Source organism: Primulina eburnea, chromosome 2, assembly GCF_022965805.1.
Source record: "Primulina eburnea isolate SZY01 chromosome 2, ASM2296580v1, whole genome shotgun sequence".
Taxonomy (NCBI): Eukaryota; Viridiplantae; Streptophyta; class Magnoliopsida; order Lamiales; family Gesneriaceae; genus Primulina; species Primulina eburnea.
Genome location: NC_133102.1, coordinates 43,576,176 through 43,590,862, shown reverse-complemented (window position 1 = coordinate 43,590,862; position 14,687 = coordinate 43,576,176). Strand labels below are relative to the sequence as shown.

At 33.1% G+C, this 14,687-nt stretch overlaps 2 protein-coding genes and 1 non-coding gene across 5 annotated transcripts; all 3 read left to right on the top strand.

Annotated features, from left to right (window-relative positions):
* The first annotated feature begins 281 nt into the window (after positions 1 to 281).
* Positions 282 to 2,405, top strand: LOC140823431 (uncharacterized). Its single transcript, XM_073184773.1, has 3 exons — positions 282 to 476; positions 1,034 to 1,088; positions 1,834 to 2,405. The coding sequence occupies exons 1-3, from the start codon at positions 360 to 362 to the stop codon at positions 2,166 to 2,168; spliced, it is 507 nt and encodes a 168-aa protein (XP_073040874.1). The 5' UTR covers positions 282 to 359; the 3' UTR covers positions 2,169 to 2,405.
* A 355-nt stretch (positions 2,406 to 2,760) lies between these two features.
* On the top strand, positions 2,761 to 2,832 carry TRNAC-GCA (transfer RNA cysteine (anticodon GCA)). The gene has a single exon. It is a non-coding gene; the product is annotated as a tRNA-Cys (tRNA).
* Positions 2,833 to 10,687: 7,855 nt separating this feature from the next.
* Positions 10,688 to 13,586, top strand: LOC140823429 (AT-hook motif nuclear-localized protein 11-like). Of its 3 annotated transcripts, none has more exons than XM_073184772.1 (6): positions 10,688 to 11,296; positions 11,465 to 12,069; positions 12,242 to 12,306; positions 12,603 to 12,731; positions 12,978 to 13,130; positions 13,298 to 13,586. In XM_073184772.1, exons 2-6 carry the CDS (start codon positions 11,661 to 11,663, stop codon positions 13,385 to 13,387), a joined length of 846 nt encoding a protein of 281 aa, XP_073040873.1. In that variant the 5' UTR covers positions 10,688 to 11,296; positions 11,465 to 11,660; the 3' UTR covers positions 13,388 to 13,586. The 3 variants fall into 3 exon arrangements, with proteins under 3 accessions (XP_073040873.1, XP_073040872.1, XP_073040871.1); XM_073184771.1 differs by having other exon boundaries at positions 10,708 to 11,301; positions 13,324 to 13,586; XM_073184770.1 differs by having other exon boundaries at positions 10,710 to 11,296; positions 13,324 to 13,586.
* The last annotated feature ends 1,101 nt before the right edge of the window (positions 13,587 to 14,687 follow it).

Sequence of the window (14,687 nt, the reverse complement as noted above, 5' to 3'; positions counted from 1 at the left end):
AAAAATATTTATTTTTATTATAAATTATTATCTGATCAACTTGTATCATATATAGATTTGTAAAACTGTCTCATAAGAAATTAAATCTAGATATAACATAACATTTTGCTAATGAATTTTTTTAAAATGATTATATATTTGCGTGAGTCGAAAACATTTTGTATTTTAAAATTAAAAGGCCATAATGATATTTAAAAAAAAAAATTAACAAAATATGTTTTGAAACATATTTAGAAATTTTTATTTTTGACAAAATATAGTTGGAATTAAGGAACAAAAAATTAAAGGCTCTTCGAACTAACCCCAGCTTCCCCATTTCTCTCAAACGCAGAGCAGAGAACTGAGTGCGAAGAGCCACAATGGAGGAGCCGAAACTTTTTCAGCTAGGCAGGAAGAGAACCCTCGAACAGTTTCAAGAATCCCCATATTACAAGTTGCGTGTGGTTCTCAAAGATCTTCGACCCCATTTTATCCAGGTCTCAAGTTTTGGCTCATCTCCATTCCTCATTTATTTTTCGTACCATATTTTCTTGTGATTTTAGCTAAAATGTTCGATGGGTTTTGTTTGAATTTTCGGAGCATGTGTGGGTCCCTAGATGCTCGTGGCCTGTCTTATATTCACCCGTGAATTTTGTTTGTAAACGTTTTCCTGTGGTTCTTTCGATTTTTTTGATGTTCTGGGTTACTGGGTATATGTAGGATTCCACAAAGTTATGTTCTTTAGCCCAAAGGATACTAAATTCGACTAAGGATTCGGTTTTCGTAGGTATTCTGTTTACTACTTTTGGTAATGACATTGTCATCTGTCACGAAAAATGGTGTAAAACAATGTTGAGGATGATTATCAAGAGGGGATCATAAACCTTTGACATATAGTGTTTGTATAAGATAAAGTATTAGAACCCTGTAGACTTCAATTGTTTGCAATGATGCAAGTTGATAGTTTTTCCCTTATGGTTGGATTACATTTGTTTTTATATGATGGGAATCTGAATTTACTAATTGATAGATGGATTATTTTGTGATTTTGTAGGTGCTCAAGACTCCCGATTTTCATAATTGCGATGCCGCTGATAAGATTCGGGAAGGTGTGGATTATTTTTTGTTCCAAATTGGGTTAATATGTTTACCAATAGCATTTTGTGTTCTCTTGGATATATATCCCTTCTTAAGATTCGTGTGGTTTATATCTCAGAAACCAATGTTGGAATTTAGCAGAGCCAGGAGGAGAAGAGAGTTTCTTTGGGGGTGAAATGGTGGAATGCGTTATCCGTAATTCTTAGTTAATGTGATTGAAACTGTAATCATCTATGGTGCCCTATGTTCCTGAGTGCCACGTTTCTGATTTGAACCCTGCCTATTCCAGTAATCTGCAAATTTTTGCATTTTACCAGATGTGTACTTCAACTGCATACACCTTGGCTTTTGCTTTTATAACTTGGTCCATCCACGGTTCACGAGTTTTTGTGTGTTTCTATTATTTATTGTGTTGCGAATTTCAGTACTTTGCTAATCTGTTTCGTGAGTATTAGGCTATTAGCTTTCTTATCTTTCTGTAATGACTTATCAAATAGAAGTTTTGTTCACTAAACATGGCCTTAATAAATATGACAAATATTGCAGGCACAACGAGAAAATAAACACAAACAATGCAACTTAAGTTGCCGTTTAACTTGTTCTTCTCCCCTTGACTTGCATTGTTGTGCCAAAATTCATTGTAGGAAACCATCTTATATTGATGTAAAATTCAGAATGACAAGAAAAATGCTGGGATAATCCATTTTACTACTTGATTCTGAATGTGCCTTACAAAAATGTAAATATAATCTGTAGGGATGAAGGTTATCATGGATCTGTACCAAGAAATTACAGCAGAAACTTCTCCTCTGGAAAAGTGTAGTACCGTGCCAAATGATTCGTCTGGTGACACTCGTGATGGACCGAAGCCTATGGAACCCCAAGAAAATGCAAAATCTGCTGAACACATTCCTCTTGATGGAAGAGGCCCAACCATAATCTCCGATCATCAGGCCGAAGGTACATACATCGTTGGTGGTTCAGCTTTTGGTTGGAATTTCTTTACATTCATAGGAAACAAATCTGTGTATTATGGACGAACGAAAGAGTCTTTTCGTGCTGCAAATCCCAAGCTCGATATCAATGAATGAAGGAAGATCTACAAATTATTCTCAAGTTTTACGCGTGGCTTCTCGGATCTCAAGAGGTAGTAGTAGTAATAGTAGTTGTAGTAGTGAAGCTTGTCTTAGCTATCATGGATTCTTTATGTTTTGGTTTCACGTGATCCTTTCATTGTATCATGTTACTAATACCAGGTTTAAAATATTCTCAAATTTTCAAAGGTTAATATTATTAATTTTTTTTTATCATATCGCATAATTATAATTTGAGTAATCTCATTTACAGTTCAATTTATGTATTTTATGAACATTTTATTCCATAAAACAAGTATGATTGAAAATGGTTACAAAATGATACAAGATTGCATTCATGCAATAGGATGTTTGTAGAATAAAACGAAGGAGTAATATCATCCCCACTTAAAGTGTAGTGGCATAAAACTTTAGACAAAAAAAATCTCACCTCCCATTGTAATTGAAAAAACGAAACTGCAATAATTTTTATGTTATATTAATTAGAAAATAAGTCAAAAATGTTAAATTCCTAATTGATATTTTACTGCTATTTAAACGTTCAATGGCTTTTGGTTATATATAAAGAAAGAAATATCAGAAGCAACGAGGGTCCATAGCTCAGTGGTAGAGCAATTGACTGCAGATCAATAGGTCACCGGTTCGAACCCGGTTGGGCCCTATTCCAGCTTTTATTTTTCCCTCACGTCTTTTATTTTCATTTTTGTTTATCAATAATAGTTTCCATATAACACAAATTATTTAATTCTGTTTCCTGGTTATTGTATAATCAATACAATTTGATATTGTTGTAAAAAAGTAAAAATTTATGGTAAAAAGTAAAAACCTCAAACTCTCAAAATTTACCAAACTACACTACTTTATAATATTTTTCTCTCTACTCAATTGTGATTTTCTTCACAAATGAGAGATCTATTTATAGAGTTTCATTACACATAATCCAAAAAATAAAATATATCATTACCTACATCATCACACACAAATTTCTAACTTTACAACTCTTATTTTCAACATTCAAATATTCAACTATTACATTTTCAATATTCAAATATATTATTTTCAACACTCCCCCTTGTGATGATGATCATGATACGATGATGTCTTCATTACGTGTTTTGTACTGCCTCATTAAAAACCTTACTAGGAAAAACCCATTGGGATAAAAACCATAGTAAGGGAAAAAGAGTGCAGTCACGTAAACTCCCCCTCATGTTGACACGAACAACTCTTCACAAATTTCGTTGATTGCGCATCCCAATATTATATATGTGCTTTCTGAATATTGACGTATGTAGTACCTTTGTGAAGAGATCTGATGAGTTTTCACTTGATTGAATGTGACAAACATCAATACATTTATTCTTCTCAAGCTCTTTGGTGAATGCGAAGAACTTAGGAGGAATATGTTTAGTTCTGACGCTTTTTATGTATCCTTCTTTCATTTGAGCAACACATGCAGCATTATCTTCATATAGTATCACAGGCTTCTCATCGAATGATAATCCGCATGAAATTTGGATATGTCGGGTCATTGATTTTAACCACACACATTCACGACTTGCTTCATGTAGTGCAATAATCTCGGCATGATTTGATGAAGTTGTTACGAGCGTTTGTTTCTGTGAACGCCAAGATATTGCAGTGCCTCCACGAGTAAATACATATCCAGTTTGGGAACGTGCCTTGTGTGGATCAGATAAGTATCCAGCATCAGCATAACCAATTATACTTGGATTAGCATATTTTGAATACAAAAGTCCCAAGTCTGTCGTTCTTCGTAGATAACGAAATATATGTTTAATTCCGTTCCAGTGTCTCTTTGTTGGATATGTGCTAAATCTTGCCAACAGATTCACGGCAAAAGATATATCAGGCCTTGTACAATTTGTAAGGTACATAAGGGCACCGATGACACTTAGATATGATACTTCTGGAGCAAGAATATCTTCATCATCTTCACATGGACGGAATGGATCATTTTCTATGTTTAATGATCTAACAACCATTGGAGTACTTAAAAGATTTGCTTTATCCATATTAAAACGTTTAAGGATATTTTCTGTATAATTTGTCTGGTGAACAAACATTCCACATTCTTTTTGTTCAATTTGTAAACCCAGACAATACTTGGTTTTTCCAAGATCCTTCATTTCAAAATCTTCCTTCAAGTATGGCACAACTTCTTGAATTTCCTTATTCGTTCCAATGATGTTTAAATCATCAACATATACAGCAATAATTACGCATCTGGATGTTGTTTTCTTAATGAAAACACAAGGGCATATTGAATTATTTACATATCCCTTTTTCATCAAGTGATCACTTAGTCGATTATACCACATTCGACCTGATTGCTTTAATCCCAAATAATGATCTTTGTAATTTCACAGAATAACATTCCCTGGGTTTCGAACTTTGTGCTTCAGGCATCTTAAATCCTTCAGGGATTTTCATATATATATTACTATCAAGTGATCCATATAAGTAAGATGTAACAACATCCATAAGACGCATTTCTAAATTTTCAGATACTGCCAAGCTAATCAAATACCGAAACGTAATTGCATCCATCACAGGAGAATACGTTTCTTCATAATCAATTCCAGGCCTTTGAGAAAAACCTTGTGCAACAAGTCGAGCTTTATATCTTACTATTTCATTTTTCTCATTTCGCTTTCGAATAAAAACCCATTTGTATCCAACAGATTTTACACCTTCAGGTGTAAGGACTATAGGTCCAAAAACATTACGTTTATTTAGCGAATCTAATTCAACCTGGATGGCATCTTTCCATTTTATCCAATCCTGCCGATTTTTACATTCACCAAAAGATTTTGGTTCATGATCTTCGTTATCATTTATGATGTCGATTGCCACATTATAAGAAAATATATCATCAATTTCATTTATATCTTTTCGGTTCTATATTTTTCCAGTATTAATGTAATTGATAGAGATTTCATGATTCTCGTCAGTTTGTGGTTCTGACAGAACATTTTCATCATCATGTGTTTCTTCAGGAACACCATTCTCTATTTTGTGATCATCATGTGTTTCTTCAAAAACATCATTCTTTATTTTGTGATCATCGTGTTTCTCTATGAATTTTTTTTTTCGAGGATTTTTATCCTTGGAACCGACTGGCCTTCCACGCTTCAGGCGTTTAATGACATCATGAGTATCTTCCATTTGTTTCTTTGGAATTTCGATTCGAGCAGGGGCATTTGCAGCATGTATATATGATTTAGTTACCCCTTTTGTGTCTGCAAATGCATCTGGTATTTGATTTGCTATTCTTTGCAAGTGTACAATTTGTTGTACATCTTTTTCACATTGTTTTGTTCTTGGATCCAGATGTAACAATGATGATACATACCATGTAATTTCTTTTTCGGTATGTTTCTGTTCTCCCCCTAACATTGGGAAGATTTTCTCATTAAAATGACAATCAGCAAAACGTGCTGTGAACACATCTCCTGTCTGAGGTTCAAGATATCGAATGATTGATGGACTATCATAACCGATATAAATTACAACCTTTCTTTGAGGTCCCATTTTCATTCGTTGTGATGGTGCAATAGGCACATACACCATACATCCAAAAATTCTCAGATGAGAAATGTCTTGTTCTTTACCAAATGCAAGCTGTAATAGAGAGTATTTATGATATGCACTTGGTCTGATGCGAATTAATGAAGCAGCATGTAAAATTGCATGTCCCTATATAGAAATAGGGAGCTTTGTTTTCATAATCATTGGTCTAGCAATCATTTGCAAACGTTTAATCAATGATTCAGCCAATCTATTCTGTGTATGTACATGAGCAACAGGATGCTCAACAACGATTCCCATAGACATACAATAATCATTGAAAGTCTGGGAAGTAAATTCACCAGCATTATCAAGTCTAATTTTCTTGATTGTATAATCGGGAAATTGATTCCTCAATTTTATTATTTGAGCAAGTAATCTTGCAAATGCAACATTTCGAGTTGACAATAAACATACATGTGACCATCTGCTGGAGGCATCAATCAATACCATAAAGTATCTGAATGGTCCACATGGTGGATGGATTGGTCCACAAATATCACCCTGAATACGTTCAAGAAACATTGGTGATTCAGTTTGGATTTTGACTGGTGATGATCTTATAATAAGTTTTCCAAGAGAACATGCTTTACGTTGAAACTTATTATTCTGAAAGATCTTCTGGTCTTTCGGTGGATGATCATGTGTATTTTCTATAATTCTTCGCATCATTGTTGAACCAGGATGTCCCAATCGATCATGCCAATTGGTTAATATCAAAGAATTATCAACTACCATGTTTGATTCAATGGGACTTGTATGTGTATAATGCAATCCAGTAGGGAGCATTGGTAGTTTTTCAATCACATATTTCTTTCCTAATTTATATGTGATAAGGCACATATATTTTTCATTCCGTTCATTCATTGTTTGAGTATCATACCCATGGGAATATATATCATTAAAACTCAACAAATTTCTTTTCGGTTGTGGTGAATATAAAGCATCACTGATCAAAAATTTTGTACCATTAGGTAACAAAAATTGTGCTTTACCACATCCTTTAATCAAGTCTACAGGACCTGATATTGTATTCACCGTTGTTTTTGTTGGTTTTAGTTCCAAGAAATATCTTTTATCTCGGAGGATAGTGTGCGTTGTACCACTATCGGGTATGCAAACTTCAATTTTGCTCATAGAATTTTCCATATTTGAACTTCAAAAAAATATGCAATGAAATAAATTACTGGCAATATATATTTAAATATAACACATATCATAATTATACAATAAAACATTATTCTATGAATACATGAAAAATAAATTATTGTACATTTATATTCTACCATTATATTGTTCATTTTCAGAGAAATCATTGAGAAAATCTGTAGCATCAAAATTGTTCATTTCTATCCCACCAACATGTTGATCATTTCCAGAGAAATCATTCATAAAATCACCAGCATCAAAATGAGTTGAATCACTCAAACGGTCACTGCGTTCAGTGAAGTTGGTCTCCTTTTCTTTCCCCTTTAATGATTCTTTATAAAGTTTACAAAGGTGCTCAGGGGCTCGACAAACTTTGGACCAATGTCCTGGAATACCACATCTGTAACAAGAACTTTCATATCTTTTTGAGTGATTTTCATTAATACTTGTATTCTCATTATGCCTTTTCTGTGGATGGTTTGGGACGCTCTTTTGAGATGAGTTATAAAAATAAATATCTCTATTATTTTCAAAACCACGGCCTCGACCACGACCACGGCCAATTCCACGTCCACGTCCACGTCCACGACCTCGACCTCGACCAAAATCTTGTCTTTGAATTTGATTTTGGTTCCGAGGTTTAAATTCATTTTTACTTACAGTATTTACTTCGGGAAATGCTTTTGATCCAGTGGGTCGGGACTGATGATTTCTCATTAATAGCTCGTTGTTCTTTTCCGCCACAAGAAGACATGCGATGAGCTCAGAATATCTCGCAAATCCATGTACTCTATATTGTTGTTGTAGAGTAATATTTGATACATGAAATGTAGAAAATGTTTTTTCAAGCATCTCAGATTCTGTGACCTCATGTCCACAAAATTTTAATTGCGAGATTATTCTATACATCGCCGAATTGTAATCACTGACTTTTTTAAAATCTTGGAATCTCAGTGTATTCCATTCATCCCGGGCGGTCGGAAGTATAACTTCCCTTATATGTTCAAATCTTTCTTTTAATCCCTTCCACAAAGCCATGAGATTTTTTTCAGTCAGATATTCACATTTCAATCCATCGTCGAGATGTCGACGCAAAAATATCATGGCTCTTGCCTTTTCTTGTGACGTGCATATGCCATTTTCTTTAATGGTCTCGCTTAGACCCAATGACTCAAGATGCATTTCTACATCTAAAGTCCATGGCATATAATTCTTTCCCGTGATGTCGAGCGCAACAAATTCGAGCTTTGTTAAATTTGACATGGTGGTACTAAAAAAAATTACGATGCATTTTATTAGTTAATAAATATTGTAATACAAAGTAACGGATAAACAACAAGTACAAGTATTTGTAAAAATAAAGAAAACGCACGAGGAGGATATTCTCCGATAAATACAAGACTCGTGAGTATGATAACCAAAATAATTAAAAATAACTTTGAGAAAGTCATCTTCTTTTTTCTTCGAAAAATTTGATGAAGAATAATTTTTAGAGAAGAAGAGAAAGTTGTAGTGATTTAATGTGTTTGTGAGATCATATTTATAGGGCAAAAACTAGTCGTTTTTTATCATTTATGACCGTTGGTGTACAAAAAAAATAAATGTATGTATTTGTATAATTTTATGGTAATAATATGATGTATATAATATTAGACATGTTTACATAATTATATATATCATATCATAATATTATAATGAGTGTCATAATTTATTTTGTTTAAAAAACTTATAGGCTTTTATACTTGTCGTATCCCTTACCGGGAGTGTGAGATGTCGTCTTAACATCCTCCCAGTATTTATAACAAGTTTATGAAAAATTTATTTTTATTATTTCTAATAATAACATTATATTGTATATTAAATAAATACACAATAAATAAATAACAGTAAAATAAATATAATTACTTTTGTTACCTTTTTCTTCTGTTTGGAACTTGGAAAAGTATGTAGGACTTTTAGAGCTTCGTGCTGATAACGTGTTGTAAAAAAGTAAAAATTTATGGTAAAAAGTAAAAACCTCAAACTCTCAAAATTTACCAAACTACACACTTTATAATATTTTTCTCTCTACTCAATTGTGATTTTCTTCACAAATGAGAGATCTATTTATAGAGTTTCATTACACATAATCCAAAAAATAAAATACATCGTTACCTACATCATCAGACACAAATTTCTAACTTTACAACTCTTATTTTCAACATTCAAATATTCAACTATTACTTTTTCAATATTCAAATATATTATTTTCTACATATATCTTTTTTTCTCCAATTATATAATATTGAAACCAGGTTATTTCAAAATTTTCACTATAAAAAATCATAATAATAATCACATACGAAAAATAATTTTTTTTTTGTCTTATATTATCACAATGTCTCAATCCAAAATAGGTCCCGAGTTCGAGATCCGTTTAAAATCTCTGTAGAACAATCCGTGGTAAACTGCCATAAAATGCAATATACTAAAAAATTGGGGGGTAATATGTAATAATCAGAATAAAACCCCCATGAGGTATAAAAATAGAAAGCAAAATGACGGGATGGATATTTTAGAAGACACATGTGGTTTGAGACTTGAGAGTTGAGAAGACTATCCAAATCCAACGGCGGGTCGCATGCAGCCCAGACCCGATTCGTATCCGCAATCAAGTCCATTCAAATGGTCCCTCTTGTTGCATCTTAGTTTATCGATGTTTGAGTTGATAGAGTATGTGAATATTTGAACAGTCGTTAGGACATCAACTCTCCTTCTCCAACACATTCTTGGACGAATCTGTCACACAGAGTTTGTCCAGTACGATTTAACTTGTTTTTGCATTATATTGTAGTTCAAAGTATATTCAATACACAACAAAATGTAACATTTACCAGTTTCTACGTCATATAAAAAATACGGGAATATCCACAAGAATTTTAGACCAAAAATGAAAACAACTATTAAAGTTTGAGACTTGCATTTGTTTTTTCTACTTAATTTTTTATTAAAATATAATTATTTGACAGTCAAATTAAAATATTTATTAAAATATAATTATTACTATATTTATTATAATAATACTGGTATCATTAATATAATAATTTTACTAATTATTATAATTGTATTTACAATTATTAATTTTAATAAATAACATTTTAAGATAACTATTGTATTATTTTATGTGTTATGTCTTTTTTTTTTTGGTAGCAATCATATGGAAAGATTTTATAATAATAATCCCATCGACATTTTTAAGATTCACAATCTTATTTTCTTCAAACATTTTAATAATTTATTTTCAAAATAAGACATTATACATTATATATTATAGAAACTCACAAATTATTTTAAATAAATTCACTCAAACACTCTTTAATTCATTGTTAGGAAGATTTTGGTTTTTCAAAAAATAAGGACATCAAAATGTGATTATCTTATTTAGCAAAATACATAATTTTAAGGAGTGAATGAAAAATATTTTGGAAACAATAATTTGCTGCAAATATAATTATAAACAAGTAGGTCTTTTATGAGACGGTTTCACGAATCTTTATCTATGAGACAGATCAACTATACTGATATTCACAATAAAAAGTAATACTTTTAGCATAAAAAATATATTTTTTTGGATGACTCAAATAAGAAATCAATAAGAAATCGATATTACAAAATACGACCCGTAAGACCGTCTCACACAAGTTTTTATCGTTATAAATATATACTTATATTTATTGGAAGATCTTTGGTATTTCTCATCCATCATTCCACGCTCCACCACATGCGAGTGAGATGCCAGGTTTGACAAATCAACTGCAAATTGCAATGTCATGTGATGCTACGTTGCCATGGGCATCCGGCTCACATTTTTGTCTTCTCCTTTAATGCTTCACATTCATCATCCGGAACTAAGCTGAAATCTCGCATCATTCCTCGGCTCATCACCTCACCACACACCACAGACAGCGACGCTACACGACAGTCCAAATTCTCGGTGCAAGAGGGAAAGGGAAAGTTTTGAAGAGAACGCAATGCATTTTTAGATTACAATTCTTTCGCTGTTTGTTAACTTTGGTGAGCTCGTCAATGGCGTTTTCTTCCTCTTTTGAGCGGTGCAGTTTGTCGGAGCTGTAACCTTTCTTGATACACATTCTTTTCTCTTCCAACCCTTTTAATATTGTGCTCTGTACAACTTTCCATCCGTAAAGTTCCAAACTTTGTGTATTTCTCAGTTTTCTTGCAGTCATTTTGCTCTATTATATGAATGTAACTTATTGTGAAACATTGGAGCTTTGTTTTTTTATGTGGGTTTTAGTTGTTTTCTGTTGAAGATTGCTGCGTGGTGAGGAGTTCTGTATTCGCTTGAATTTTCAGAAGAAAGGCTTTTTCTTGTCTCTCTTGATTAGGTAAGGTGGATTTTTTTTAACCCTGTTTAGTTTACACTTTCCCTTTATCTACCCCCTTGCTAGCTTTTGTCTTTCTTGTCTGAATTTAATTTATTTCAATAGATCTTTTCACGAGAGATCTTCAATTACATATTTTGTGTATTCATTCACTACCATATTCTGTAACAGGGGATCATGTATATTACAATTAACCAAGTGCTGAAGTTGATGAGTGCTTAGAATCCAAAGATCAAACAAGCTACTGGATATTGAGTTCAGGGCTTCTCAAAATTTTCTCAATAAAAAGTTGTGCACTTGTTTAACATCGAGGGTTTAGGTGTTTGGATATCATAGTGCTCCGAGGCAGGCAGGATTCATATTTAATATGGATCAAAGGGAGCGTATGACACTATCCGGTGGTTCCTATTGCATGCACAGAGGAAGCACGGAACCGGTGGCGGGTTTTCTTGATTCAACCATTATGAATTCATTATCTAATGCTAACCTACACTTTCCATCTAACATCGGTAGCAGCTTGATCGGTTCAACATTAGCTTTGGATACTTCATCAACAATATCACCACAAAGAGTTAGCGCAGGACCACCTTCTGCAGTGCTGCAAGGCGAACCCGTACGCCGAAAACGGGGAAGGCCGAGGAAATATGGGCGGGATGGTGCCGTTCCATCGCCATTGCTTCCTTCCACGTCTAATCCTATGTTAACAGTAAGCCGGACTGAAAAACAGAGAGGAAGGCCACCACTGACTGGTCGAAAGCTAAAATTATCTTGTCTTGGTAATTGTATGACTTATGGTCCATCAATCAAAAGCCATATCATATCATCGATATTATTGAGATGTTTTTTCTAAAAATTGATTCAACATGGAACTTTGTTTATTTTCAATAACTGTCTTTGACAATTGTGGTTCTAATTGGTTGATTGTTCTGGTGATTTTGATAATCCCAGGCGCATCTTTGTTAAATTTTGGTGGAACTTTGACTCCACATGTCATCCACATCGTTAAGGGAGAAGTATGTACCATCCCTTACTTCTAATTACATTTTTTGCACCATAAGCTGCATAAGCCATTATATTTACCATGCATGAATCTTCATTTGTATTTAGTCATACCTACATAAGATTAGTGTGGCGTATGTGACTGTGCTTCAGTCCATGTTTGTGTGATAGATATGCATCGCTCTAGATTCCACTCACATGCAATAGTTTGGCTGTTCATTTTCTGTTGAAAGAAATCTTTATTCTACTCTTCTTTACAGTTTCAGAATGGAGAATATACTGTTGTACAACATAATGACTTTTCCTGCAGGATATCAAAAGAAAAATACTATCATTTTTTGGGCTGGGACAACGGGCTATTGTCATATTATCAGGCGTTGGCGCCATCTCAACTGTAAATTGTAAAACGTCAAGTTCGGGTGGGACTATCACGTATGAGGTATAAAATCTGAGCTTCTTCATAGTCTCAAGTTGTAAAAATATCTGCAGCTGCGTGAAATAATATCACACCTCTATCATGAATTATACATAACAATGTACTGCACCCAGTCTGAGAGGACAAAAATACATCTATATTAGTTGGTCTTGATCAAGTAGCAACTTTTTCTTGTTCAAAGATTACACATGGTTTCACCTGCAGAACTTCTTCGATTGGCAGTAACATGTTCGTTTAATCTTCTTGTAGGGGTGTTTTGATATGTTAAATTTATCTGGCTCTTATATGCACGATGATACTGACGGCCCGAGTGGTGGTCTGAATGTCACTCTTGCTGGTCCTGATGGGCATGTTATAGGTGGTGGTGTTGAGGGTGTTCTCATTGCAGCTAGCCCGGTCCAGGTAGCTCTATACAACTAACTGCAACTTTGATCATTCTGAGAAATTAGATTCTATATTACAATGGCTTGTTTGCTATTATTCTTTTTTTTTTGTCCTCTTAAACCATTCCACATCATCATGGTCATATCATATTCGCTGGGTAAATCATCTGTTTAGTGTTTTTGAAGATCTTGCTTTATCCCATCCATTCCAGATTATCGTGGGAAGTATGCTGCCTCGCTCTTCGAAGATCAAAGCTAAGGTGGAGGATGGTCTAAAACCTTCTATGGATCCTCCAACCCACGTTCATCCGACTCAAAATCTCGCTCCGGTGGGCAGCTGGCAAGGTTTGTAGATGATTTCATGTTGACAGGTTAAAACTACTTGTAAGAATTTGAATTCTCTGTTCTTAGAATACGGTGATTGTAACCTACTTTAGTGGAAGCACTATCATAAAATATGACCTCTTTAAGGCGATTGTTGATCATATCTGCAACTATTCCATGACCATTTTCACTTCTAGTCGCTCCCATTTTTCATAGATTTATATACCTTTACTTCTTCTGAGATTTATAAAAATTTAAAATTTCGTCCACGTAAAATTTTCGAGCATCGTTTTCGTCCCTCCATACCCGAATCTCGGCCTCCGAAAAATGTTTTAACATCTGATTTTGTAGTATAATCTTGAATGTTAGTTTGAATTGTCACTTGCAACTTGTAATGAGTGGCATACATTGCTATAGTGGAACAACTTCCAAACAATCTTATTTTTATAAAAACTCAAATTATATGAATGACACTTAGGCACTTATCAATATATATTATTTAATGTTCAAGTATAAAAATAATAAATTGATCGAAAGTTTAATTCTTCAACAATTAAAATTCCATTTAGCAAGAGATTAATTATTTTAAGTTGGAATACCGACAAAAATTAATTCTTAATATAAATAGGTTTGCATGGACATATGGTTAGAAAAAATGAGTTTTGTAATATTCAGAATAGATAAAATAATTCGAACGAGCTACGTAATGAACATAATTATTTTTCGATTACTAATTAGAGTGAATGAGAAATTAATTGAGTTCAAACTTTATTGAGTAAAAATATTGAATCGAAAGATTAATATATATATATATATATATATATAATATAATAATAAAATTATAATATTATATATTTATATTTTTAAAAAATTTAAATCAAAATGGCCCAAGGCCATGTGATTTTTATGAAGAGGTGGTTATGAAACGATGTACTATTTTACGAAGAGGTGTGTCTTTTGATTCAAAACTTTTCATTTTCTATAAATATGACCTCCTCATATGCATTCGTCATTCTCTTATTATCGTTTATCTCTAATTTAATTTTATATACAGATTTTTAAACATTAGGGCTTAAAGTTCAGATTTTCAAGATATAAATCTCGAGTTTGGGTTTTATAAGTTTTTACGCTTAAATTCAAGAGTTGTCTTCTAGTTTTGAATTTTTTAAGCATTTGCATTTAAATCAAAGTTTGCATAACATCTTCGTAGCATTCTAAACATTTCAAGTCCACGTGACTTTAAAATTTGTAT

Excerpts from the sequence above, each read along its gene's own strand:
- LOC140823431 (XM_073184773.1), top strand. The coding sequence starts at position 360 with ATGGAGGAGCCGAAACTTTTTCAGCTAGGCAGGAAGAGAACCCTCGAA. Across the intron at positions 477-1,033 it reads TTCGACCCCATTTTATCCAG|GTGCTCAAGACTCCCGATTT; the intron begins GTCTCAAGTTTT and ends GTGATTTTGTAG. Across the intron at positions 1,089-1,833 it reads CGCTGATAAGATTCGGGAAG|GGATGAAGGTTATCATGGAT; the intron begins GTGTGGATTATT and ends TATAATCTGTAG.
- LOC140823429 (XM_073184771.1), top strand. The coding sequence starts at position 11,661 with ATGGATCAAAGGGAGCGTATGACACTATCCGGTGGTTCCTATTGCATG. Across the intron at positions 12,070-12,241 it reads GCTAAAATTATCTTGTCTTG|GCGCATCTTTGTTAAATTTT; the intron begins GTAATTGTATGA and ends TGATAATCCCAG. Across the intron at positions 12,307-12,602 it reads TCCACATCGTTAAGGGAGAA|GATATCAAAAGAAAAATACT; the intron begins GTATGTACCATC and ends CTTTTCCTGCAG.